Source organism: Bos taurus, chromosome 12 (assembly GCF_002263795.3).
Source record: "Bos taurus isolate L1 Dominette 01449 registration number 42190680 breed Hereford chromosome 12, ARS-UCD2.0, whole genome shotgun sequence".
In the NCBI taxonomy this organism is placed as follows: domain Eukaryota; kingdom Metazoa; phylum Chordata; class Mammalia; order Artiodactyla; family Bovidae; genus Bos; species Bos taurus.
Window position 1 is genome coordinate 33,988,204 of NC_037339.1, and position 27,347 is coordinate 34,015,550.

General features: G+C 46.5%; 2 protein-coding genes across 3 annotated transcripts in view; both read left to right on the forward strand.

The window, feature by feature from the left end:
- Positions 1-260: 260 nt before the first annotated feature.
- AMER2 (APC membrane recruitment protein 2) lies at positions 261-10,664 on the forward strand. 2 transcript variants are annotated; one of them, XM_025000084.2, is made up of 2 exons: positions 261-1,389; positions 1,705-10,664. In XM_025000084.2, the coding sequence occupies exons 1-2, from the start codon at positions 669-671 to the stop codon at positions 2,580-2,582; spliced, it is 1,599 nt and encodes a 532-aa protein (XP_024855852.1). In that variant the 5' UTR covers positions 261-668; the 3' UTR covers positions 2,583-10,664. The 2 variants fall into 2 exon arrangements, with proteins under 2 accessions (XP_024855852.1, XP_024855851.1); XM_025000083.2 differs by having other exon boundaries at positions 261-10,664.
- Positions 10,665-12,887: 2,223 nt separating this feature from the next.
- Positions 12,888-27,347, forward strand: part of SPATA13 (spermatogenesis associated 13) — a 290,432-nt gene continuing 275,972 nt past the window's right edge. The window contains exon 1 of the mRNA XM_059892241.1: positions 12,888-13,184. The gene's annotated coding sequence lies outside the window, so the exon portion shown is untranslated. The remainder of the gene's footprint in view (positions 13,185-27,347) is intronic.

The window sequence follows — 27,347 nt, forward strand, 5'->3', positions numbered from 1 at the left end:
AAGACCGATGTAAACAGATACCCTCTGTGCCTGGAGGGCTTGGTAGTGGTTTGTTGTTCAGTTGCTCAGTCATGTCTGACTCTTTGTGACCCCATGGACTGCTCCTCTGTCCATGGGATTCTCCAGGCAAGAATACTGGAGTGGGTTGCCATTTCCTCCTCCAGGGGATCTTCCCCACCCAGGGATCGAACCTGTATGCCCTGCATTGGCAGGCGGATTCTTTACCACTGGGCAGCCGGACTTGGTACCTCCGTGATAAAGAGGGACATGAAGAGTGTGGCAAAGGCATGAAGAGTCATGAAGTCCAGTATGGCTGATGGGAGAGATCCGCGTTTTGTGCTGGCGTGGCTTTCTTTGTCCATGTGGGGGTTTCGATCCTCGGACTGGGCTTCTGGAAAGAGAGAGCCGGGAGGAGGATTCTGAAGGTGGGTGAGACTGGATGGAATTTGCATTCCGAGATTACTGGCCTTTAATTTCTGCAATCAGCTCGCGGCTCTGCCGCAAAAAAGCCGCAGCACAAAGCCGAGCCGGCCGCGAAGTGGGTTAGGGCGTTATATAAGCCCCGGCGGGAGGGGAGACGGCCCTCTCCGCGCTCCGCAGGCGGATGCAGAGCGCGGGTGACCGCGGGCGGGCGGGGGCCGCGCTGACGCTGGGCTGCTCGCGTCGCCATGGAGACGGGCGGGCGCGGCGCGGCTGTCAGCGGCGGGCGCGCGGCCGCAGGGGGCTGCGGGAGGAAGGCGCGGGCCGCGGCCGGGACCCTCGCGGTAGAGATGGACTTGCATTGTGATCGCGCCGCCGAGCCGCCGGCCGCCGAGCCGCCGTCGGGGAAGATCAACAAGGCCGCCTTCAAACTGTTCAAGAAGAGGAAGCCGGGCGGCGCGATGCCCAGCATCTTCGGGGTCAAACACAAAGGGGACGGCAAGGGCGCGGGGCCGGCGGGGCTGGTGCGCAGCCGGACGCACGACGGGCTGGCCGAGGCTCTGGCGCTGGAGGGCGGCCGCCGCGAGGAGCCGCGCGCGGGCGGCGGGGACGGGGCGCGGCCGGGCCCCGCGGCCCCCCGGGCGGCCCCGGGAGGCGCGGGCCCGGCGGCCGGCGGCTCGGTGGCCAAGTCTCACAGCTTCTTCTCGCTCCTGCGGAAGAACGGGCGGCCCGAGAGCGGCGGGGCGGAGCAGGCCGATGCGGGCAAGGCCGGTGGCAGACAAAAGCGGGGGCTGCGGGGGCTCCTGGGCGGCGTGCGCTGGCGCAGGAAGGACCGGCGGCCCCAGGACTCGGCGCCGGCGGGGCGCGCGGGGGCTCCGGGCGGCCTGGCGCGGCCGGGCTCGCTCACCGCCAGCCTGGAGTGCGTCAAGGAGGAGGCGCCCGCGGCCGCGCGCCAGCCAGAGCCAGCAGGTGAGCCCGCGGCGGGGGAGCCCGAGCCGGCCTGCGCCCCGGGAGAGGGCGCCTCGGGGCCCGGGCGGCGCGCCGAGCGGCCCCGCGCGCCCCCCGAGCCCGAGCCGCGCGCCGGGGAGGGCCGGCCGGCCGAGGACGCCGCGGGGCCCGGGGCCGCGCCGGCAGAGACGGTGCCCCGGGCAGATTCCAAAGGCGGCCGCGCGCCCGCCGCCCCCGACCCTTCCTCGGTCGATCCGCCCTCCGACCCATCGGCCGATCGTATTTGTCTGATGTTTTCTGACGTGACTTCACTGAAAAGCTTTGACTCTCTTACAGGCTGCGGAGATATTATCGCAGACCCCGAGGACGAGGCCGGGCCCGGCTGTGCCAAGCACGCCCCCGGGCCGGGCCAGCCGGGCCCCGCCACAAAGCCGCCGGGCGTGGTGGCCTACCAGGGAGGCGGGGAGGAGATGGCGAGCCCGGCCGAGGCGGACGACTCGTACCTGCAGGAGTTCTGGGACATGCTGTCCCAGACCGAGGACCAGGGAGAGGGGCCCCAGGGAGGAGCGGCCCCGGCGGCGGCGGCTTCCGACGCGCAGGTGGCTCCAGAGACCCCCAAAGAAGCCAGGTGTGCGGAGGTGACCAAGGACGCGTCCTCGGTCAAGCGCCGGAGGCTTCACCGGGTCCCCACGGAGCTCCCCCCGAAGGAAGAGCCCAAGCACCCGGACAAGGAGCCGCAGGAAGGCGTCCCCAACAGCGACGAGGGCTACTGGGATTCCGCCACCCCCAGGCCGGAGGAGGACGGCGGCGCGAGGAAGACGGGCATCCCCAGGGACAGCGACAGCGGCGACGCGCTCCACGAGCCCTGCGCCGCCGAGCCGGATCGAAGCCCCGCGGCCCTGCCCGCCGCCCCCACTGCCAGCGAGGAGACATCCTGCTCGTCCCGGTTAAAGCCCGTGTCTCCGGTCACCATCACCTGCCCCCTGCGAACGCCGGGGAGCCTGCTGAAGGACTCCAAGATCCCGGTCAGCATCAAGCATCTGGCGAACCTGCCATCCAGCCACCCGGTGGTGCACCAGCCACCAGCCAGGAGCGAGCTGCCCAGAACCAAAATCCCGGTGTCCAAGGTGCTGGTCCGCCGGGTCAGCAGCCGGGGCTTGGCTGGGACCACCCTCCGGGCCGCGGCGTGCCACGATAGTGCCAAAAAGTTGTGAGGTCTCCGAGGCCGAGGTGGAGGGGCCGCATGTCGAGGAATACAACTTTGTCTGGAAACTGCTAGGACAAATGTTGCATCCCCAGAGAAAGGCCTTGCTGACAGTCTCCACTCAGAGCCTGGACCCAGGAGCTCTGCCCCCAGGCAGGGGAATGCTGCACAACGGGATTCCCCCTCCAGATAATTCCCTGAGGATTCTTTTCAAGCACTTTTTTCCCCTTTTTTTAACCTTTTTAAAAATCCGCCCCCCCCCCCACTGTCTTTTTTTTCTTTATTGCACCGAACGTTCGGAAGTCACCTTTACTTGCCTTTGCAGAAAATAAGACAACCCAACCTAAGGAAGCATCATGCCATGATATTTGGCTGTGTCACCACCCAGCGGGCCTCCAGGAACCATCTGAAGAACCAGAGAGGAGCCCTCCTCTTCCTGACACTTTACTTCCTTATTTTCCTTTTCCTTTCCAGGGGAAAAAAGAAAAAAACAAAAACAAAAAAACACCCTTTGCTGTATCACTGTGTGGGAAACACCTACAAAGCTGAAAGAGCCAGGTACTTACCCGATGAGCAGAGGCAGGACTGATGGGCAGAAAACCTGCTGTACTTTCAGTTGCTAGGTACGCAAATAGATATATATCTACCACTAAATGATCACAGAGTTTGGGTTTGGTGGGTTTATTTAGATCATTTGTTTGGGGAGAAATAAAAACCTCAGCAGAGCAGGTTTTTTTTTTTCCTCTCTCTCTCTTTTTTTATTTCCCCACCCAGTGCAGAGATGAGGACCAGGGCAAGATTTCACTAAATGCCAACAGACACAGTGTTTTAGCATTTATGAACTGTAACCTTTTCATGTGTAGATAACGCATCTTTTACAGATTATCCAGCTGTTAACCTTTTATAATCTGTCAGTAACCTCCAGTTTAAAATCTGGTTTTATAGCTAGACACCGTAACCGCTCCCAAACCATGGATGTTCTTTTATGTACTGTAAACAGAAGCAGTTCTCTTTTTGTTTTATAAGGGTTCTCTGCCTTTCAGTGTAGGGGAAAAAAAAAATCTATTGTGTTGATGTCCCAAAGGAATGCCTTGTCTTGGGTAAAAGTCTGTTTCTCACCCTGGACCCTGGTTTTCAGAGATTTTTACCTTGGTTATAAAAATTTCAGATTCAACCGTGTCTCAGTATGAGGAGTCCAAAACGAGGAACACGTAAAGAAAAACAATAGAAAATGTAGTTTTTTCATTGACTTCTTCTTTATGTCTTAGGACTGAGCCACATATGTTAAGAATATGACACTGGGAAACTTACGTATCGTTAACATTGTGTGCCAAGATTATTTTTGAAAAGTGGTTTACTTATATGTGTGTTTTCTGTTATTTTAGATGAAGCATTTATTTCAGAAAGGGTTACCATATGCCTCGATAGTTTGAATGATAAACTGAAGTCTTTCCTAGAATGCTATTAGGGTCTAATGGTTATAAAATATCTTCTTTGAAACATTTCAGTGTATTTAATCAAAAGATCAGAGCTTCTACTAGGAGATGGTTCATGGTATCGGGGAGATTCGTATTCAAGTGAAACCACACACACATAAAAGACATGCACGCTTCTCTCCAACTCTCATTTTCCAGGGAGGTTCCCTAAGTAATGAACTGATAGTACATGCTTGTTAAGTTTGTTTTCTGTTTTATAAAAGAAAGAATAAGGCAAGTATATGAAGATCTATTTTAATAATATGAAAGAAGTCACAAAATAAACAGACATCAAAGGGATAAAAATCCTAGCCAATAGCACAAAGCAGGTTGTTCCTCATTTTAAACCTGCAATGACTCCATTAGAAGAGGTGGTAGAGATTGACTGAATTTACTTATTATTCAGATTACTGGCTTTTCTTGCGTCGTGTCAGATCCTTAATGTTATTTCAAAGTAGTGTTTTAATATTTAATTTCCTATGTCTGTCGATGAGATCTCGTAGGCTGACATAGCCTTAAGCACTCTGAATACACCACCAGGAATTCATAAAGCAGCTCACACGTGCTCCCGCACTCAGCTGTGCACAACCAACAGACAAAGGCGTTCACCATGAACTTGGAGATGTCTTAGAGATTAGTTTTGTCTTGAGAAAGGGATTTGAATTAGATTCAACACTGATCATACTACTTAGACTCAAAATATGTCCATTTCCCCCTAGTGAAGGGGAGGGAACATAAATTTTATTTCTAGCTGTAAAACAAAGGATCTTTATTTTCTTCCTGTGCATCTTCTTGCAGGGGTTATAGTCTCCCCAGCCTGAATCCCTGACAGAGTTCTGTTTGTTCAGTAGCACAGGGAAGGTAGAAAGCCCTGAAGGACTGATGAGAATATTGTAATAGGAGGACAACCTATTTATCTATTTTGTAAGTACTGGAACAAACTAGTTTTGCTTTCACAGTTTTGGGACTTGTTTCTACATTTGTACCTCTGTGTTGTGTCTTCTTTTATTAGCAAAGAAAAATGTCAGCAAAGTTTACCTTAATTTCCCCTTGCCTGTCAGTGAAACATTTATACAGGATTTAAACTATTTTTTTCCGTTATTTTCCCATATATTTTCCTTTTTTTTTTTTTTTTTAAACTATCTTTAAGAATTCCATCCACACTAGTCAAATGAAAGATTCAGGCAATGAATAAAATGGCCTCAGTCACTGATGGGAAATCAAGGCCAATGTAGGGAGCTATGTCTTAACCTTTTCCAACCACAGACAAGGGATTGTCATGCCTTTTTGTGCCAAGGGCTACTTTCTCTTAGTCATGTTCATAGAGATTGTATTCTAGAATTTTAGTAGATTTACATTCCAGTAGTTATTAATGCTCTTACCTAATTTGGCCATAGTTGCTGTTTTTTAAAGGAAAGGATTGGATATGGGCTGCTGACACCTTTCCTGTGAATCTATGATGCTAAGATAGTTGGTTGAGACCCTTTAGTCAAAGAGTTGGCCAAATTCTGTAGGAAAAAGTCAAATCAATTGTTTTGTTGTTCATTTGCTAAATCATGTCTGACTTTCTGCCACCGCATGGATTGCATCATGCCAGGCTCCCCTGTCCTTCACTGTCTCCTGGAGTTTGCTCAAACTCATGTCCACTGAGTTGGTGATGTCATCCAACCGTCTCATCCTCTAGGTCCAAATCAATTGTTGCCCCTCCATTTATCAGTCATTTTAACAACTTGGCACAAAGACAGCCTGACTTCAGCATCTGTGTTACCTAGGCAGTGTGGTTCGAACCCCTGTGCTTCTTACTAAGGTTTTCTTGCTTCCATTAGCCCTAGAGCATTTTGAATCATCGCTAGAGGAAATAGATTTGCATTATGTCATCTAATAACAACAATGGAATGTAGAACATTAAAGACTTCCTTTAGCTCCATTTCCCACAAATTATCTGCCTATTTAAATACAAATTGTGTGATGTCTATGAAAGTGATAACTCAGGAGTTTAAGGGTTTATTCATTAATCTCAGAAATAGTTTTCAGGTATTGGCACTTGCATGAATATTCACATAACCCTTTACCTTCACAGTTGTCAGAGTAGAAAGATGGTATTAGGGTTGGCGGTGTCTTTGGCTGAACTTTGAGTTTCTGTTATTTACTTTCTTTGTCAGATTAATTTTCAGCAACCTTTTACAGTTAATTTTGGCTGAAGAGACTGCTTTGCGAGCTTTCTGATCTCTCCTTTGGTTTCCATCCTGTTTCCGTGGTGACCTCAGGGAGCAGTACTGGGATGCTGTTCACCGTGTTCGCCTGTTTTGACACTTGCACAGTGGAGCTCGGTCCTCCCTCACATTCTAGATTTCTCTCTTACATTAAGACTATGTGGATGTGGCCCCCTGTGCTTGCCTTCTACATTCACATGTATACTCAGCTCCCCTTATCACTGATAAAAAATTAATCCAAGACTCTTACACCATTAAGCATAAGGAAAAAGCATCACAGTTACCTGTTTTTTCCTACCACTGCTGTTGTTGTTCAGTCGCTCAGTCATGTATGACTCTTTGCGACCTCATGGACTGCAGGACACCAGGCTTCCCTATCCGTCATTACCTCCCAGAGCTTGCTCAAACTCATGTTGACTGAGTCAGTGATGCCATCCAACCATCTCATCCTCTGTCACCCCCTTCTCCTCCCACCCTCAGTCTTTCCCAGCACCAGACACATTTCCAGTGAGTCAGCTCTTCACATCAGGTGGCCAAAGTGTTGGAGCTTCAGCTTCAGCATCAGTCCTTCCAATGAATATTCAAGGTTGATTTCCTTTAGAATTGACTGGTTTGATCTCCTTGCTGCCCAAGGGACTCTCAAGAGTCTTCTCCATCACCACAGTTGGAAAGCATCAATTCTTTGGTGCTCAGCCTTCTTTATGGTTCAGCTCTCACATTCATATGTGATTGAGGATGGCCCATTAGAAGTACCTGGGTGAAATAAGAGGAGAAACTGAAATACCCCTGCCCAATTCTTGCTTCCCTTCCACTAGCCAGGCAGACTGAGGGATGAACAGCACAGTTCTTATTTAGGAGTCTTCAATTTTGTATGCACAAATATTTAAAAGGAGTTTAGGAGCCAGAGACTAACAGGGCAGCCTGGTTTCTCAGGTGGGAAAACCAGAGGCCAGCATTTATTAATACTTGTTGAAGGTGATTTGGGCATGTGGTCCCTCCTCAAGGCAGACCCTGTCCTGCTCTGAAGGTTGTCTGAAGGCCTCCGTGCATTGCCTCTCACAGCCTTTTCACTGTGAGGACCATGGAGAGGAGGCAATTTGTTGCAACACTAGCCACTTCTGAGGAAAGTTATCTCCCCAGACAATGTTTCTAAGGACTGATTCAGAATGATCATTTCATGATTATGGAAAGCAATTCTTTCTCAAACTGAAAAACAAAAGGTTAAAATAGCCAATAAGCCTCCAGAATTCAAAGTGGGCACATCTGATTTTTATATTTACTTTAACTCAATGCAACACATATTCAAGGGGCTTATACTGGATCTCGTGCTTAATAAAAACCCATTCAGTTCAGAGTTCACACATAGCTGTACTGGAATCAGACATTCTTAATATTCATTAGAAACACCTTTATTTCATTTATACTTTTATTTATTTATTTTGCTGATAGTCTGGGTTGGAGCAGAATGCAGTGAGACTGAACAAGGGCAGTACGGATTAAGTCAAACATATTCTTCTAAAAGGGCTTTCCAGGTGGCGCTAGTGGTAAAGAACCCACCTGCCAGTGCAGGAGACATAAGAGACGCAGGTTTAATCCCTGGGTTGGGAAGATTTCCTGGAAGAGGGCCTGGCAACCCACTCTGGTGTTATTGCCTGGAGAATCCCATGGACAGAGGAGCCTGGCGGGCTACAGTCCAGAGGGTCTTAAAGAGTCAGACACGAATGAAGCAACTTAGCACGACACACGTATTTCTCTAAAAATAAAAATAGTAATTATACAAACAATTAACATTTGTCAAGTACTTACTTCATGCCAACTCCTTCCAGGAGCTTTATAAATATTTACTCAGTCCTCTCACAGCCATGTGGGTTAAGAGATATTACCTCCCTCACAGAGCATATCTAATTCATCCTTTTGGTTTCCTTCTATCCCATTCATTCCATCCATACCTCTCTTTTTCTCTCTTCACCCAGGACAAGGATAGACACTCTTTAATGGTTTACAGTAATACAAGCGCTAAGAACTGCTAAATCTCATCAACAGCTCACTTTCAATAGAGAAAGAGCTCATGCATGTCATGCAGTTGAGAATGGGTTTTGTGTCCGAAATGGTGGTATTCAGCATCATTCTGGGGGAAGGCTGCTGCTGGGTACCATTTAGAGTCAGACAATCCTCCTTGCTTGGGAGGGATCCGCACCTTCTTGGGATTAACTTCAAAAGTGTAGACAGACCTCTCTTCTGTTGTCATGGTGATACTTCTGCTCTGATAGGATTTCAGTCATGCTGAGCACGTTTCACTTGTTTTTCTACCTTAAGCCCAGTCTAGGCTGGTTCTGGGTATCCTGTGTTGTTTGTTGAACTAGTAGCTGGTGGAGTGACGCCCACCTCAACATGATTCTGAATTGCAGAGACAAACTCCTGGCTCTTTTGAAAGTAGTACATCCCACGTTCTGTCTCTGGTCATTGAACGCTGGCCTGGATTTTCTAATTTGTTCTTTCATTCAACTAATATTTCATGCACACCTCTAAGTCTAAACCTATGCTGTGCATTTATTGTGAGCTGAGATGGTGCTCTGTTTTCATTGACATTCTGTCCACAAGAATCAGGCAAGATGGGGCTTGGTTCTGTTCTATGGAGGAGGAAAAGGTAAAATACCTTTTCCTTTTGGAAAATAGCAGCAATTTAGCGAGCCCCTGACAGACTCTGGACCAGAAATCTAACTCTATTGCTTGTGCTTTAATTATAAGTCTCTTTTAGACATCTGATTAAATTTATGTATGATTTAGTTAAGAAACTGATCAAAATTCTGAACTGCAAGAGTCAAACCAGATTTTTATGATGGTGGATATCATTAAAAGGATGACTGTTTCAGTTAAAAGTGGACTTGATTTTTTTTTTTTTAATTATTTGATGGCCTTTGTACATACATGTCTGAAAGGAAGATCTTGGAGCTAGCAGGGTTGTTTTTTTTTTTTCCTCACTTGGCCAGTCAAAAATTTAGGCCATATCCACCAATTACTGCATGCTAGCAGGTCTGCATTAATCTGATGACTGCTTTGTCGATAATGAAAACCAAGAAAAGCAATTTCAATAGTGAATTTGGCAGGTTACAACCTGTTTTCTTTCACTCTGATTCTGTGAAGTTGCAAGTGTCAGTGTTTAGGGAAAATCATTTTGAAACGCATCACTGTCACAATTAAAGAGATTATTTTATTCATATATGGCTGCCCACGCTTGATGAAATGCTTTTTTAATGAGAAGCAGTGAAAGAATTTAATCACAGGTGATCATTGTGTTGAATAGTAAACTGGGGTAATTTTTGGAAGTTATTCAATAATTAGGTAGAGTAACTTTCTGCTCTATGTGAGATCATTTTTAATAAAACATAACCTAGGTCACTGGTTGTTAGAGGCATAATAAATTTTCTCAGATCCCTACCTAATACACTAAAAAAGAAAATACTAAAAATAACTGATCAAATGACACAGGGGCATTAAATTGACACACAGGAAAGACTCGTTATCATGTCATAAAATGAAATGGACCCAGGATGCCTGGAGGAATTAGTAAACCTTCTCAAATATGCCCCACTATAGAGTTATTTCTAAATAGAAGAGGAAAAACTCTAACAAAATAATGTCTAACATTGTATACATTTAGATGAACATGAAGGATCAGATGGTGGTATTTTTTTCCAAGAATATCAGGGGAAATGGTTTAGATGTTATAGACAAAATAAATTCCTGTCATCTTTTAATGGACTCCAGCTACATACCATGCTCACTGCTAACTTCAGTTTTGCCCAAGTTATTTATAGAAAATATCTCGGTGTAATATAGGGAATTGCAGGTTGTTGAAAATAAAGACAAAGAAAATCCAAATAAGAAACTCCATATTTCTAAAATTAGTTTTCCTGAAAGTCAAACATATCTCTGAGGACAAGCTTTTTGGCTGTATTATTTTTGTGCACAGGAGGAAAGTTGTTAGTAGGTTTATAGATATTATTTTTATAATAGAATGTTAAACTCCCCCAACATCAGAAATTGTCTCCTAAAATTACTCTATGTTTTTAAGACTTGTTTTTAAAAAGGATTCTAAATAACAATAGGGTCTTTTCTTTTTCTCCTCTCCAATGGTTTAATGGGATAGATGAACCAATGTTTATATTTATAAACCTGTAAATATTTTATTTTGGGTATTTTGTATATTTGTTGATATAATTCCATTTCGTGCAAATGTACCACTGTGCATGTTGCTGGTTTTGATAGTCACTCTTAATGAACGTAGGAAGCTTGGACTAATAGCACTTTTCTTCATTCAAACATCTTAAAATGAAAGTACAGCACTGCCATTTTAAATGTGTTTAATTCAGTCAATAAATTTTGTTGCTTCTTTACATTAAACATGAATTCTTTGGTGGTTATTTTTCCGGGATAAATTTTATTTCCACTCTCTTTTAATTTTTAGAGTTTATACTAGTGATGACAATAATGACCATGTGATGGGAGTATGTGTGGTGGTGTGTGTGTGGTGTGTGTGAAGTGTGTATGGTATGTGTGGTATGTGTACGATGGGTGTGTATGTAGTGTGTGTAGTGTGTGTGTGTTGTGTGTGCAGTGTGTGAAGTGTGTGGTGTGTATAGTATGTGTGAGGTGTGTGTATGTAGTGTATATGTGTGAGGTGTATGTGAGGTGTGTGTGTAGTGTTTGTGTAGTGTGTGTGGTGTGTGTGATATGAGTGAAGTGTGTGAGGTGTGTATGGTGTGTGTATGTAGTGAATGTGTGTGGTGTGTGTGTGGTGTGTATAGTATGTGTGAGGTGTGTGAGGTGTGTGTATGTAGTGTATATGTGTGAGGTGTGTGTGAGGTGTATGTGAGGTGTGTGTGTAGTGTGTGTGGTGTGTGTGATATGAGTGAAGTGTGTGAGGTGTGTATGTAGTGAATGTGTGTGGTGTGTGTGTGGTGTGTGATGTGTGTGTGGTGTGGGTGCAGTTTGTGTGTGTGGTGTATATGTGTGGGGTGTGTGGTGCATGTGTGCTAAGTGTAGTGTGTACGTTTGACCAACAGGAGGCCCGTATTTCTTTCTACACTTTGTGAACAGGTGAAAAGTTACTGTTTGGCTTGAGCAAATGCCTTTGGAAAGCTTGTTTGTTATTCTAACTGTGATCTGATTTCTGAGCCTTTACTAGGAAAATCTCTGTTCCTTATAATCCCCTGTGAGCTGGACTCACCTGCTGCGTGTGACTGTAGGCAATAGCGAATTAGAATCTTTCTGAAGAGCTGTTTTCAGTTTTGTTTGAGGGGTATGTTTTCACAGAATCTGACTAGTAATTCAAATCCAAGGACTTCTGAAACTTAATGTGATGAATAATGAGGTTGCACCACTTTGTTTGAAAAATAAGAATTCAAGTCTGCCTAGATTGTCTGAAAGTCTACTTCTCTTAGAATGGGCTTGTCCATACTGCAGTTGCTTACATTTCTCTTAAATAAGAAGAAAAACTCAAATTTATCTATAGAACACAATGAGCACCACATTTCCAAAGGGAGCTGTGATTCGTCACAAAGAAGAGTCACAGTAAGTGGACACAAAGCCATAAACAGTGAGACCTGAGACTCACTAAATCTCGCCGCCCTGTCTGCTCCCCCTTCTCCCAGCTGTCCTCGACCCTCCTCTTTCTGCTTTTCCCAGAATTCAAACAGAAGGCACCTCGCAAGAACAAACCAAATTCCTCTTTCGTGAGGAAATAAGTAAACTAAAGCCCAGGGATGCTGTGCCTTTCCTAAAGTCTCTGAGGTGGTGAGGTTGGTAAAAAGAGACAGAGTTTGGGAAACAGAATCCAATTTGAATTCCAGGCTTCCCTGGTGACTCAGACAGTAAAGAATCCGCCTGCAATGCTGGAAACCTGGGTTTGATCCTTGGGTTGGGAAGATCCCCTGGAGGAGGGACCAGCTACCCGCTCCAGTATTCTGGTGTGGAGAGTCCCCATGGACAGAGGAGCCCGGTGGGCTACCTCCATGGGGTGGAAAGAGTCGGACATGACTGAGAAACTTTCACTTTCACTTTGGACAGTTACCAGCTGTGTGAATTCAGGCAGTTTGCTGAACTTCTCTGAGCCACAGTTTCCTGCTCTATAAAAGGAGGGTAATGAGATTTAATCTACACTGTAGTTGTACCATGATTAACTTTCAGAAAAGCACGTGTCAAAGACATAATACATATTTTTGTATATGTTAATTTAGCTCGTTCTGTTTTTCTAAAAGGGACATTTATAAAAATTAAAACTTGATGGGTTGGAGTTGAACTTTTCTTGAACAGAGAACTTGCTTTAATTGATGAAGAGAGTGAAGCCTGCCGAGAAGGAGAGAGGTCTGAGTGTGTTATTCTGAGACACATCGCTCTGAAATGAAAAGCCTACGTGTGTTTAGGAGAGATTCAGGGACGACACCTTGTCTTTGTGGAGGACATCAAGGATGGTTGCTGAGTTGGCAGCCTCAAGAGCCGTGACCAGACCCATGGTGGTCAAGACAGTTATCTAAATGTTGGGTCACAAACAGTCGGACATGACTGACTGACTGACTGAGTACCCATACACAAATATTGAGTCTCCAGCCGGCATAGAGGGCGGTGGTGCCCAGACCTTACTTAGCACTGTGGATTTTGGTGCTTGACTTTACAAACCCCCTCCCCATTACCAGACAATGGTTACCTAAGGACTCTTAGTGGTCCTGCTCAACCATTGGTTGGAGCTTCAGGGCCCCTCCCACGGGCAACCAACTGTCAAGAAGCAACCGTTAGTGGTCCTGCTCAGCCATTGGTTGCAGCTGCAGTAGCCCCTCCCACGGGCAACCACCTGTCTAGGAGCGACTGTTAGCAGCCCATTCTGTCAACCGTCAGTGGAACAGTGGTCCTCAAGAGGAGAGTGAGGTAAGAGGCGGACCCCAGCGTTCTTCCTGGGGTCCTTCTGGTTCACCTGGCCTAGGGCCAGCAGGTAAGCTGGGGCAGCCCAGGAAACAGGTTGGGGGCTGTGTTCTGCGGGGCTCCAGAGCCCTCACCAGGGCCGCCCTCTGACCGGGGCCCAGACCCTGAAGTGCTTACTCTTTCCCCATCCCTGCCTCTGCCACCTCACAGCATAGACATAAGCATGCATCCTTCTGGACCTGGCCTCCACTATATGGCTGCCTGAGGAGTCCGAGGGCCTGTTGGGTTGGGAGCCTGTCTCCCTCAGGGGTGACAGCTGGCAGGGTCTGGGGACCTTGCCCTGAGGGAGCTGCCAGCTGAGCTCTTCCTCCTCTCAGTCAGGACTGGGACCTGGGAGGGCAGCAGCTGTGCTTGGGACCTGGCTTTTTCTTGTCCAAACAGGGACTAACATTTGGTTACCTGACCATGATCTGACCTCAAGAATAAAGGATCGGATAGCAAGGGGTTTATAACAATCATGCCCCTCCCTCACCTTTCCTAGAAAAGGGCTTTGGTGAAAGCTTTTGGGGAGTTTGGGCTTTTTCAGGCACAGGCACCCAACTCCTCATGTTTTGGAATGGTTTGGCCTCACTGTGCATGGGGCACATGGACAGGCGTTTGGGTAAAACAGGGTTGTGTGTATGTTAGTTACTCAGTTGTGTCTGATTCTTTGCAACCCTATGGACTGCAGCCAGTCAGGTTTCTCTATCCACGGGGTTCTCCAGGCAAGGGTACTGAAGTGGCTTGCCTTGCCCCCTCCAGGGGATCTGCCTGACCCAGAGGTTGAACCTGCATCTCTTATGTCTTCTGCATTGGCAGGTGGGTTCTTTGCCACTAAGCCACTGGGGAAGCCCTTTGGTGTTTTGGTAACACAGCTGCCAAATGTCCAGACATTGGGAAGCAATTACTACTTAGTGAAGATTATGCCAAATAGACACAACTAAGGTCTCCAACTTCAGGGAAATGGTCTGTACAGAATTACACAAATGTAAGGACTAAAGATGGAGAAGGCAATGGCACCCCACTCCAGTACTCTTGCCTGGAAAATCCCTTGGACGGAGGAGCTTGGTAGGCTGCAGTCCATGGGGTCGCTAAGAGTCCGACATGACTGAGTGACTTCACTTTCACTTTTCACTTTCCTGCATTGGAGGAGGAAATGGCAACCCACTCCAGTGTTCTTGCCTGGAGAATCCCAGGGACGGGGGAGCCTAGTGGACTGCCGTCTCTGTGGCTGCACAGAGTCGGACACGACTGAAGCGACTTAGCAGCAGTAGCAGCAAGGACTAAAGAGCCTCTTGATGAAAGTGAAAGAGGAGAGTGAAAAAGTTGGCTTAAAACTCAACATTCAGAAAACTAAGGTCATGGCATCTGGTCCTATCACTTCATGCCAAATAGATGGGGTAACTGGAAACAGTGTCAGACTTTATTTTTTGGGGCTCCAAAATCACTGCAGATGGTGACTGCAGCCATGAAATTAAAAGACACTTACTCCTCAGAAGGAAAGTTATGACAACCTAGACAGCATATTAAAAAGCAGAGACATTACTTTGTCAACAAAGGTCCATCTAGTCAAGACTATGGTTTTTCCAGTAGTCATGTATGGATGTGAGAGTTCGACTATAAGGAAAGCTGAGCACTGAAGAATTGATGCTTTTGAACTGTGGTGTTGGAGAAGAGTCTTGAGAGTCCCTTGGACTGCAAGGAGGTCTAACCAGTCCATCCTAAAGGAGATCAGTCCTGGGTGTTCATTGGAAGGACTGATATTGAAGCTGAAACTCCAATACTTTGGCCACCTGATGCAAAGAGCTGACTTATTTGAACAGAACCTGATGCTGGGAAAGATTGAGGGCAGGAGGAGAAGGGAATGACAGATGAGATGGTTGGATGGTATCACCGACTCAATGGACATGAGTTTGGGTAAACTCCGGGAGTTGGTGATGGACAGGGGGCCTGGTGTGCTGCAGTTTATGGGGTCGCAAAGAGTCGGACACGACTGAGCGACTGAACTGAACTGAAGGTTATTTCTCAAGCTTCTCACTTTGAAAGAAAATGAGAACCTATACATTTGACACCTTTGCTTCTTGTCTTTGCTCATCTCCCAGGCCCTCCACTTGGGCACACAAGAACTGAGTGAGAATCTAGAAAGATCCTTCTTTGTTAGCAGCTAGCCCCTCAGTGTTTCCTGGAAGACACCAATTCCTCATCGATCTATGTCACGTACTTATTTCCAGATGGCAAGGTGCTTCTTAACAAGTGTCTAAATCTTTCTTCTGCCCACGGGACTGCATTTCACAAGCCTCCTGTCACATATTGTCTTACTCTTGGCCTGATGCCACACTCACCAAGAGTGTCTTACTCTTGGCCTGATGCCACACTCACCAGGATGTGTCTGGTTGGTGTGTGTCCTAGAGTTTCTTCTCAGTGGGGGACCCATCCACTGGCGAGTCCAAGCCGAGAATTTTGCTTCAGAGAGTCCTGACCTCCCAACAGTAATCCCCCTCCACCTATAGGTCTTTAAACAGCAGTAACAGATGAAACCCTACTTGGCTCCACCTTTCCCCAAGGTGTAAGTTTCCCCATTCCAAGGACTTGTATCTTCTAATGGATCTCTTCTTTTCAGATTGTTTTTGGTTGAAATCTTTCCTTCTTTCTTACTATCCTCTTTGCTTTTTGTTCTCTTAATAACCTTCTTGCCTACTGATCTTTAACCCAGAATCACCTTCTCAACAATTCATTTGTTCTCCTTTAGGGAAAAATCAATGTACTGTCTGCTTTATCTGGGAGGCTTGTCCTGAGAGTTGTGCTGATAAACTAGTGTAGTCAGGGATTGTTGTATAAAGAACATGCCTAGTTTTTGTTCCTTTATGGGAGATAGCCTTGAAATCCTTGGAATTTCCTGAGTGATAAGAGTGTCTTTGTTGTTCACGGTGGGTCTTCCAGCTGCACCTGAGTTTATGTAATGAGCTGACTCAGCATGGGGACTGATCACCCAGAAAGACTGGCCACGTGATTGGGGGGTTGGGGCTCTGAGCCCCATGATATGAGCTACCCTCCTGACTTCCATGGAGGGGAAGGGGCTAGAGACTGAGTTCAACCATGTGGCCAATGACTGAATCACCTGTGTAATGAGCCCCAGTCAAATCCCTGGACACTGGGGCTTCTTGGTATAGCCTCCTGGTTGGTGAGCAGAGAAAGAGCACAAAATTGCTCAGTTGTCAGAAGTGGACTGCAGCATTGCAAGGACACAATTAAAAGAAAGCCTCGATTCTATCAGCCCCAAATAAAACCTTATCAAAAGTTATTTTTATTATGTTATCTATAATAAAAGAAATAAAAATTGATACTATGGTCTTATAGCTTATATACCTAGTTGATCTAACAGCTATGCTTGATGCTGAGTTAATTTTAGGAGACTTTCTCTGAGCCTTTAAAGATTTATTGCTTATGGCTTTAACTGGATAGTCCTCAGAGGTCCACTGGGAGGACCAGATCCCCTCAGCCTTTGGGCAGCCTGGCAGTGTCTGGAGTGACTCACCAGACTCTGGTTTGGAGGTCTGTAGAGTGTGGCTGGGGCAGAGGATGGGGGTCATGACATCATCATATGGTACCCGCAGGTCTGAGGGTGGATGAGAAAACCTGGGCTCCCTGCCATGATAGAAAGAGCAGGCAAGGTGACCCAGGCTCAGTCACCTGCTCCCCATTTGATGGACAAAGGGTGGAGCTATGCAGTGGCATTTCTGGACTGGAAAGGGCAGGGAGCTGGGCTCTACAGCCCAGGGTGCAGTCAGATTTGGGGTAGAGGAGACCAGGTGGGCCCAGTGCTGTCTGTCCACCCACCTAGAGTGCTTCTGTCTGTTTCTGACTGAGGACACTTTCCGCAGAGTGACTGCCCCCAGCATGAATGCTTTCACACCCATGAGACAAGCAAAGGAGAGCTTATACATTTCAAAGTTGTTAGTGTCAAAAAGTCCAATTGGGTTCAAAATCCACTTGCTCTTCTTCTGAGAACTTCCATCATGAAAGAAAAGGCTGAGCTCTTGACTTTTAAAATCTAATCTCAACCGTTATAAATGTTTGAAAGCTTTGCAAAATGGTTTTCAATTTTTTATCACCCATCTGCATGAACACATTTTCTCCCTGATGGTGACTGTCATGGGTTTGAAAAGAAATGTGGAGCCAAGTAAGGCTGAAACCCTGAAAGATACAAACCACATCCAGGAGAGCAACCTGGACTTTCTCAGCTAAGTTCTTGAAGAAATTTTATAGAAAAGTTTTATAGAAAATCAGTGTTACATATTTTCCCTGATACTTCCTATCTTATTTTTTTGGCATAACTGTATAATATGATGAAAATGTAATTTTTTTTTTTTTTTACCAAGTCCCCTGTGGTTGTCCGCAGGCTCTCCCTACTTCCTCCCCAACAGTAGCATGGACAGGTTGTCATTTTCTATAGGGGCTTCGAAGGGAAAAGCATGGGGTCCAGCTATCCTCAGTCAGGAGATGCCCAGACTCAGGTGAGAGTAACTCATATTTTAGGGAAACTCAAAGTCTCTATAATTTCAGTTATCCACTCTATTTCATATCAGAAAAATCCATTAATATTGTTCCCTCCCCCATGAACTGTTAGATTGTAACATCCCCAACACCATAAATCTTAGCAGATTCTCGTGTGATGAGTAACAGTGAACACAAATAAACACACAAGTTTAATACGTTTTTAAGTGAGAGAAATGACTAAGTATTTCAATAGAAGATCTCAAGGATTAAGAGTTCTGTTCCTGGGGCTTCCCTGGTGGCTCAGCGGTAAAGAGCCGGCCTGCCAATACAGGAGACACAGGTCCAATCCCTGATCTGGGAAAAATCTCACATACCATGGAGCAACTAACCCTGTGCACCGCAACTACTGAGCCTGTGCTCTAGAGCCCGGGAACCACAACCACTGAGCCCATAGGCCACAGCTACTGAAGCCTGACTGCCTGGAGCCCATGCACTACAACAAGAGAAGCCACTGCAATGAGAAGCCTGCACACTGTAGCTGGAGAGTAGCCCCTGTTCACTGCAATTAGAGAAAGCCCGTGCACAGCAGTGAAGACCCAGTGAAACCAAAAATAAATAAATAAATTTAAAAAATGAGTTCTGTTCCTGGAGAAGCAGTAATAAATATATTTTAAAAATATGGACAAAAACACCCATGTCCACCCTTTTGACAAGGTGAACTGGATTATCCACTAGTGAATACATGTAATCCCATTTCCAGCAGAGGATCAGAAGTGGTGGGAGTCATTTCTGGGTGTTGTTTATTGTTGTCTTAGACCAAAAAGGAAACCACAGTGCCTTCTCCTTCTCAAAAATCCCTTGTGGACTGGACAGTATCCTTCAGTGACTTGAATTTCGGATGAAAATGATCAGAGAAGCAGGTCCTCCATCAAGGCAGCACTCGAAATCACAGAAGTAGTTGAGGTTATCCAGAAGGAATGTGGACCAGGAGGCGGGAGACAGAATTCTGGTGTGATGGACAGCCCTTGAATTAGCCTTCCCAGCATTGCTCTCCCCACTTTGGTAACAATGTACTGTTTTCTGGGGGAGCACTTCCATGCCCTCCCATCAGTCTGACTTGTTCATATAGAGACAGCCCCACATTCTGGAACCAGGGCTGGACACACTGCCCAGACAAGCTCCTCAGGAGCTCAGCAGTCCCTGGTTGCATGGTGGGTGCAGGAGGAGTGCCTGGCTCCCTGGTCCTTTGAGGTATCACCCTAAGTCTTCTGCTAAAACTACTGGGGAAAGGGGCTCCTTGTCTGCCAGGGTTGCTCTGGTGCTGGGGACATGGGAAGAGATCTCCTATTTGTGGCAGGGAGTTCCTACTGGAGAGATACATGGGGAAGCACGGTGGAGAGGTGACAGAGACCTGAGTGAGTGAGCAATTCTGGTGCCCAAGTTCACAGACACAGTGTGACCAAGCTCGCTCTGTGACTGAGCCAATAAATCCCCTCTCTTACTCAAGTTGATTTCAATAATGATCTGACTCTTGTAACCAAAAAAAGGATCCTGACTAAGGCACTAGGAAGCATTAACAGTTAAAATGTGGTTCTCAAACTGGTCTTTGGGTGTTGCGTGTACACACACATGGGCTCCAGGCGCTTGATGAGCCAATACTCCCCCACCAGCCCCTCCTCCTGCGCAGAGCTGGGATGATGGAAACGTTTCCTGCTCCCAGTTGAAGCCTGGATTCTGGTTGAGATTCAGGTGCTGCCAGTGAGAGGAGCTGTAACAAACTTGATGAGAAACTGGGTCACCTTTGGGGCCCCGTGAGCCTTACAAGTGATTGATCTGGGACAGAGTGACATGAGCGTAGAGTGGCGGGCAGACGCCCCCTTGCCGGCACAGTTCCTGCCAGAGATGGTGGCAATTTCGTGCCAGCAACTTGGTGTTGGCTTTCCGTCTGTAAGCCTTCCTTCTTCCCAGGCAAAGGCAAAGGGGTTCGGGGTGTGGCTTCAGGTTCCTGAAGTTTCTCCCTCCCAACCCTTATGGGAACTCTGACCTCTTAGGAAAGTCTTTCTGATTAAACTAGCCCGACCAGCGAGTGGGCGGGGGCGGCCGCTGCTGCCTTGGGAACCAAGCTGCTTCGACCCAGCTACCCAAAGCTGGGTGAAGAGGCTCCAAAAAAAAAAATAAATAAATAAATAAACTAGCCCAAGAAGACCCTTTGTTTGTTTCTAACAACCTTGACCAATACTGTGTGAAGCACACATTTCTAGGGAAAGAAAACCATAGATTCTGTCCAATTTTCAGCAGGTTTGTCATCCCTAAAAGCCTTTGCCCTGTTGGCTTTAGGGGTGGAGAGAGGAGGAGGGAGCCCTAGAGAGAAACAGTGAGATCTCTGGGGTAGGGGGGAGGGTGCTGTTGGAGGGGCCATTCTGAGGAGGATAAATCAGCAGAATCACTGTTCCAGAGTAGAGAGATGTTGGAATTAGGTCACTGAACTTGGCCATGTCGGGAAAGTAGGAGCAGAATCCTAATTGCAGCAGGCTGAGGAGTGAATGGAGGATGAGAAGGGAGGGGGTACAGAATGTTCTTGAAACAAATATGTGAAGTGAAGTGAAGGAAAGGGGTGATAGCTTGATCTTCAGGAAGAAGGGGAGTGATTTTCATTTCTTTTCTGTATCCTCCCTCCCTTACTCCCTCCCTCCCCCTCCCTCTGTCTCTCTCCATTTCTCTCTCTCCCTTCCTTTATTCTTCATTTTCTTCCTTCTTTGTGCCTGGTGCTTTCTCTTCTCCAAGGAGGAGGAGGCAGGTGCCTGCTGAGGGTGAATAGGAGGGGGTGCGGAGCCTGGAGAGGAAGGGCAGGGGCTGCCTTGGGGAGTGGGGGGAGCCCTGGATCAGCTGGACCAGTCAGGCCTGTCTAACTACAGGGACAGGAAACCCTGCTCAGGTGGAAAGGAAAGCTGCTGGTCAGTTTGTGTATGTGTAAAACTGAGTCACATTGTTAGACACCTGAAACTAACACAACTTTGATAATCAACTATACTCCAATATAAAGTAAAAAAAAAAAAACAACAACAAACAAGTCCCAGGTAGGGCTGCATCAGGACTTCAGACAAGGCCATCAGAGCTGGCTTCTTTCCCTCCCTCCTTTATGTTGGCTCCAATTCTCAGTACAGTTGACAGTCCCTTGTTCCTCCTCTTGGGATCAAGCACAGGGCAAGAGGAGAGGTTTCCTCCTGGAAGTCCAGCCTCAGTCCTGTGTTGGCCTGGAATAGGCCAGTTCAGATCTTGAGCTCATCCTTGAACCCATCGCTGTGCCTAGGGATTTGAATGGCTCTGATTGGCCAGCCCCCAGGACATGTGACCACCTCTGATCCAGTCATGTGGCTGAGGGGTTTCAGCATGAAAAAGAGTCAGTTCTGGGTCCTGTGTTCCAGCCCTAAAGACTGCAAGAGCCACGTCAAACCAAATCCTCAGAGGGGTAGGAAGAGCAGGAGGCTGATGCCGAGGAGGCAGGTGATCAGTGTGAAGTACGGGTGAGCCCGCTTTAGCACAAAGAGGGCTCCTATGTCCTTAGTAAAGGGAAGGGAAGCCTTCTGCTCTCAGGACCAGAGAGTGGGAGGAACTTCAGATGACCTACAGTCTGAAACAGCCAGTGGGGGCCCAGAAGAGGGGACTGAAATATGAATTAAAGGATTGTGCAAGGGCCCTGAGGTTAGATAGCACAAATACACAGTTGAGTCCATTGGCACTGTAATGAGACTTTTTTTTTTTTTTTTAGCAGCACTTGGAGTTTGAGGGGAGAAAGCAGAAATGTTGGTAGAAATACACCCACTGCAGACACTTCTACCAGGATGTATTAATAAAGTGATCTGTGTCAGCAACAGTGCACTGACTCATGGGAAATTCCCGACCTGCTCATGGAGGGCCTTGTTTTGGGCACAAACAGATCAGACTGGAGCAGACATGGCTCAAGGCTTTCTGTGCAGGCACATTTACTCCTGGGGAAAGTGTAGTGGCATGCTTTGGAATGATCCCCAAACAAGGAGGAACAGGGGGTGTTGGGATGAGTCCTTCTTGGATTTGATGTGCTCGTGTTAATCACACCTAACAAAGCCAGTGCTTAAAATAGCTGGGCCACCAGTGAATTGGCATGTAATTCCCACAAACTCTGCTTTCAGTTTTAATTTTATGTTGCTCCCCTTAGGGTATTTTTAATCACAGCAAATATGTTTCTAGATTCTTGATTCCCTCTCTACCCTTAGTCTCATTTTTTCTCATTCACTCCCTACAATAACGAAGTCTTCTCTTTCAAAGATCTACAGCTAAGTCAAGAAACATTGATCCTGGTGGTAAAATGGGACAGTGAATGTTCCATAATCCCTGTGGAATAACTTTGAGACTGTGACATCAAAGGATAAGAGTGGAATTAAGTATGGATCATAGAAAGAGTGAGAGCATGATGCTTTACCTACTTTAAGCAAATATGTGTATGTTTCCTAACTAATGTGATAGGTTGCACACTATCTCTTATAGTGGGCATTTTTCAATAACTCCCAAGCAGATCTCTTTGCCTCCAGCCCTCCTCCTTCATATCACTCCCATGTGGATGGTAGAACAATCTTTCCTAGAGCACAGCTCTGACAAGACTGCCCTCTGCTCCAATACTTTTAATACCCAGAGAAGAAAGTTCATGGTAGATCCCATCCCTCAAATTCTGTCCTCAAACTTCACTTTCACTCTTTTAATTTTTTATGTTTAAACATAAATTAAAATTTTGTGTATTAAAAATTTCAATACACAGAAAAGTTCAGAGAAAAATGTAACAGACATTGAAGTGCCCACAACCATTTTAGACCGTTAATTAGTTTTCCATGTTTGTGTCATATCTGTGTTTAAAGAGAGCCTTAGAGGTGCAGGAGGAGCAGCCTGCTGTCCTGCCCGCCACATGGCGTTCAGTTTCATTGCCACCACATCCTTCTCTCTGTGCCCTTAAGGAAATTACTATCCTGAAATTATTCTGTGTCCTCCCACCCAAGTTTATATGTTTTTGTTAATTATATGTGTCTATAGTCACTATCTCAGAGAAGGCGATGGCACTCCACTCCAGCACTCTTGCCTGGAAGATCCCATGGACGGAGGAGCCTGGTAGGCTGCAGTCCATGGTTTCACGAAGAGTCGGACACGACTGAGCGACTTCGCTTTCACTTTTCACTTTCATGCATTGGAGAAGGAAATGGCAATCCACTCCAGTGTTCTTGCCTGGAGAATCCCAGGGACGGGGGAGCCTGGTGGGCTGCCATCTATGGGGTCGCACAGAGTTGGACACGACTGAAGTGACTTAGCAGCAGCAGCAGCATAGTCACTATCTAGTATTACTCAAGGAGACAAAGTGTATGTATCATATTCCAACTTGCTTTTTAAGATTCAATATTTTTGAGACTTCATGTTGATGATGTAGAACTAACTCATTTATTTCAACTTATGTATTATATTCCCATGTATGGCTATAAAAGTTTATTTCTGCATTCTCTTAATGATGAACATTTATTTTGTTTCTTTGCAACAAATCTCTTAGGTACATATGTGGGTTTCTCTAGGGCAGTGTTTTTTCAAAATTGTGTTCTATTACCCTGTTTTGGAAACAGTACAGATAAGTGCAGACAGTAATGAGACAGAAGACACAAGTGTTACTATTATTTGACAAATCTCTCAAGAAATTGCCATTATGAGGCACAACAAGAATGTTCTTTCAGTTTTCATAGTCAAGAAACACTCTACTTCTGAACAACTGCTTTTTTTTCCTGTGAATCTTGTAATAATTGGAGTATGATTTTTGCTTTGGCTGCTGAGAAGTCTGGCACCAAATTTTTAGCCCACACTGGGAGCTCCATAGCATTGCATGGCTTGAATTCTGTGTTCTAATCTCTCCCTGGCCTAAGTCTTTTCCCTCAATTTTATCACATCAAGTACTCTGTGTGTGTGTGTGTGTGTGTGTATTGTATGTGTGTGTTCTTCCCAGAAGCATTTGTGTAGTGCAAAAATGAATCAATGAATAAATAAATAGATTATTTCTGCAAGACTGCAAGACTAGACAGGGTAGAATGAGCAGATCAAATTAACTGTACCCATTACAGAATACTGCCTGAAAGCTAATTTTTGTCAAGACAAAATTCCTCTTTCATAATACAGTGTATAATTTCATAACTTTGGTGTTTTTTGCTGGGGAACTAAGCTCAGCCCTATCCTATAGAACCATCTCAAAGATTAAAGGTTGGAGTGTCATGTTACCTTGCCTTGATCAGTGTTAGTAAATAAAAGGGCAATTCAGGAGCTTGCTGATATCCAGCAGTTAGAGGCAGAACGACAAAAGCTGCTACAACTAACAGCTGAAAGACATCCACACCATTAGTCAATGGATTCTTTTCTTTGAGAAAAAATAATGAAAAGTTCAGGCTTATGAAAAACATAATCTGCCTGCAGAAGAATGTATGTAAATCACATGTAAATTCACGCAACACGCTGCAAGTGGCTGAAAGCAGTTACCGAGTCTCATGTATTTGGCTAACAAGAAACATGGGATGTAACTGGTTCTTTAATAGTATTTGGAGATCTAAGCCATTCTGTGGCCTCAAATGAATGGGACTTTTCAATATCTTGCCCTGATTAACGTTTTGTGTTATACGTAGGAATCTTTTTTCACCTCGATTTAATAACATCTTCTCATGTTCAGCCACTTCACTATCAAGGTCCTGTTACTTTTCCTTTTCTGATTATGGATGCTGTCTGTCTGTAATGTGGAAGGGATTTTAAGTGCTTACTTTCCCCCTCTGAGCTACTAAATTTCTTAGGTTCTGTTTTACACAGATTGGTTTGACAGTTTTTAATGACTTACAGGACAAAACAGTTTCTGGGGAAAAAATATATTTTTTAAAGGAAAAACCACTCAAACCAGAAAATTTTTGTCCAAATGGACCTAACCAGTCATGGCAATCACTGTCATTTTCTGGTTTAATGAACAGTGATGTAAAAATTAAATGAATAAAAAAACCCTACTTAAGTTGTTTTCACCTGGATGGACTTTCTCACCTTATCCCCTGCCAATGTTGGTGTCTCTTAGTGTGTGTGGGGTGGGGACAAACTGACCCACTGATTGAAAGAATAGAGTCTGAATGTCATTGAGTCTCCAAGTCTGAGTATCTTTAAATATCAGCTGAATCTTGTGCCGCACTCTAGAATAATTCATTTCTTCTTCTTTTTTATTTATTGCCCAAACAACCTTATAGGAAGATTTTAAAATCAAGAAAAGTCACCGGAGATCTTGTTCTTCCGATAACTGGTCTTGGTTTTCTTTTCAGAGAATTTGTCCACAAGTGCACTTTTTGCATAGGTGCCTCCAACAACATTTTTTTCCCCACTTAATAAAAAATGCCATTTCATCTGTGAGCATATACCTCTGGATACAAGGTCTTGGACCTCCCAGCTCAGCAGCACTTGGGGCTGGACAGTTTTTGGTGGCAGGGCCTGTCCTGTTCACTGTCTGATGCCCTCACCCACCAGATACCGGTAGCATACCAGTCTTGCTCCCCGCCCCACCCCCAGCTGTGACAGCCACAAAACTCTCCAGGCAGACCCCAGTGTCCTCTGGGGTGGGGGACCTGGTAAAATGATTGCCCTAGTTGAGTGTCACTGAGGAAAACAAAGGGTGATGAGAGAGAAATCCTGAGGTCCAGACGGGCAGGAAGTGATATGGTCGGGGCAGGGATGGCGACCCCTGAGGACGACATGCAGGCCTGTGTGGCTGATCCTCGAAATAAAGTCCATCAGGTGGTAAGGGAACCCTGAACCCAGCTCTGCCCGAATCAGGACAGATCCTCACTCCGTCGGGAAGTGTGCTGTGCAGACACTGGGTCTGAACCACAGCCCTCTGAGAGGTAATACTATCGTGTTTCACAAATGGGGAAACTGAGGCTCTAAGAGGTTAGGATCCGGCCCCTAGTAAGCAAGGGACCTGAGATTCAAGCACTGAGCAGGAAGATGCAATGCTTACACTCCACCTCCCACTACTGCACAGACCCGGACCTGCAGGCAGGAGCAGGTGCAACAGGAGATAAGCTGCCCACACACCTGAGGGAAGAAGGGAGGCTGGGGGACAGGGAAAAGGGCCAGGGGCTCCGTTCTGCCAGGAAACCACGCCTGCGGCTGGATTACTCAAAAGCAGTCCAGGTCTCACACTCCGCTTCACTTTATGTCATAGGTGATGGAGGGATCTGGACGCGTCCAGTATTCTCATTAAACTGCACCTGCCCAGTGCAGGGCATGCGGGACAGAAAAGTAGTTGTGCTCCTAAAGCCCAGGACACAGGAAGGGGGCTGGACATGTAGGGACTTGCAGCGGTAGGCTTGCATGGGCAGTCCTCAGCCCATCTTACTGTGAGGACTTGACTGATGCTGAAGCTGAAACTCCAATACTTTGGCCACGTGATGCAAAGAACTGACTCATTTGAAAAGACCTTGATGCTAGGAAAGAATGATTAAAGGCTGGAGGAGAAGGGGACGACAGAGGATGAGATGGTTGGATGGCATCACTGACTCAATGGACATGAGTTTGAGTAAGCTCTGGGAGTTGCTGATGGACAGGGAGGCCTGGCGTGCTGCAGTCCATGGGGTTGCAAAGAGTCAGACATGACTGAGCGACTGAATTGAGCTGAACCGAACTGAAAAACTGTGAGGGAAGCTGGTCTTTTGTCATGTTGGAGTTGCCTATGTTTTCCTTCCCTGAGAGCTGAGGAGCCCCAGAGCGAAGTTTGGGCCAAGGCTGTGGGAATTCAAGTCTACACCACCTGCCAGACAGACAGGAAGTTGCTGACTCCTAAGCCCTGTGTTTCAGTGTGGGATGTGGAGCTAACCCTGGGGCTGGTTGGAGCAGGGGATCACCAAGGTCTTTCAAATCTGTGTTGGGAGAGAAGCAGATGTGATGCTGATGACTGTCAAGGAAAACTTCCAAGGTGTTAACCAGGGAAATTGTATTGTTTCAACTGGGCACTGGTTGCTGAGGCCTCTCTACTGAATCCTTATAAAATCTTAAATAAAACCCACATTTCACATTATTGCACCTTGCAGCTGGTCTGAGTGCGCTTGGGGGACACGGAGTGTGCACAGAGGTCACCAAGTGGGGCTGGTCCATCAGGTATTATGATGACCATAGGTGAACAGTCCAGGCAGAACCCCAGGGTCTCTGTGCACACTAAACTCTATGCTCACTGGTACCCGCCTTGTCACAGCCTATGTGCTTGGCGATGACTTCTGCCATTTTACAGTGACAGGAGCCGAAGCCCAGAGAAGTTATGAATTTCCTAAAAGGATGCAGGTAGCACACAGCAGAGACAGGAATCCCCCTGTGCTAGGCTGCCAGCCTGGCCCCTGCCTGCTCCGTGGAGCTGTCTCCTGAGAAGGACCTGACCAGGGACTTTGTCTGTTCTCAGGTGTCTTCGTGGCCAGAGGTGGCCTGATATTCCTTTGAGGCAGAGAAATGTGGGTCCTTACAGGGGGTCCACACCAGCCAAGCCCTGTCAGCCTGACTTTGTGGGGGACAGAGCAGGCCTCGGAGAGACAAACACCCCCATCATCCTGTCCTATACCACTC

Excerpts from the sequence above, each read along its gene's own strand:
- AMER2 (XM_025000083.2), top strand. The coding sequence starts at position 669 with ATGGAGACGGGCGGGCGCGGCGCGGCTGTCAGCGGCGGGCGCGCGGCC.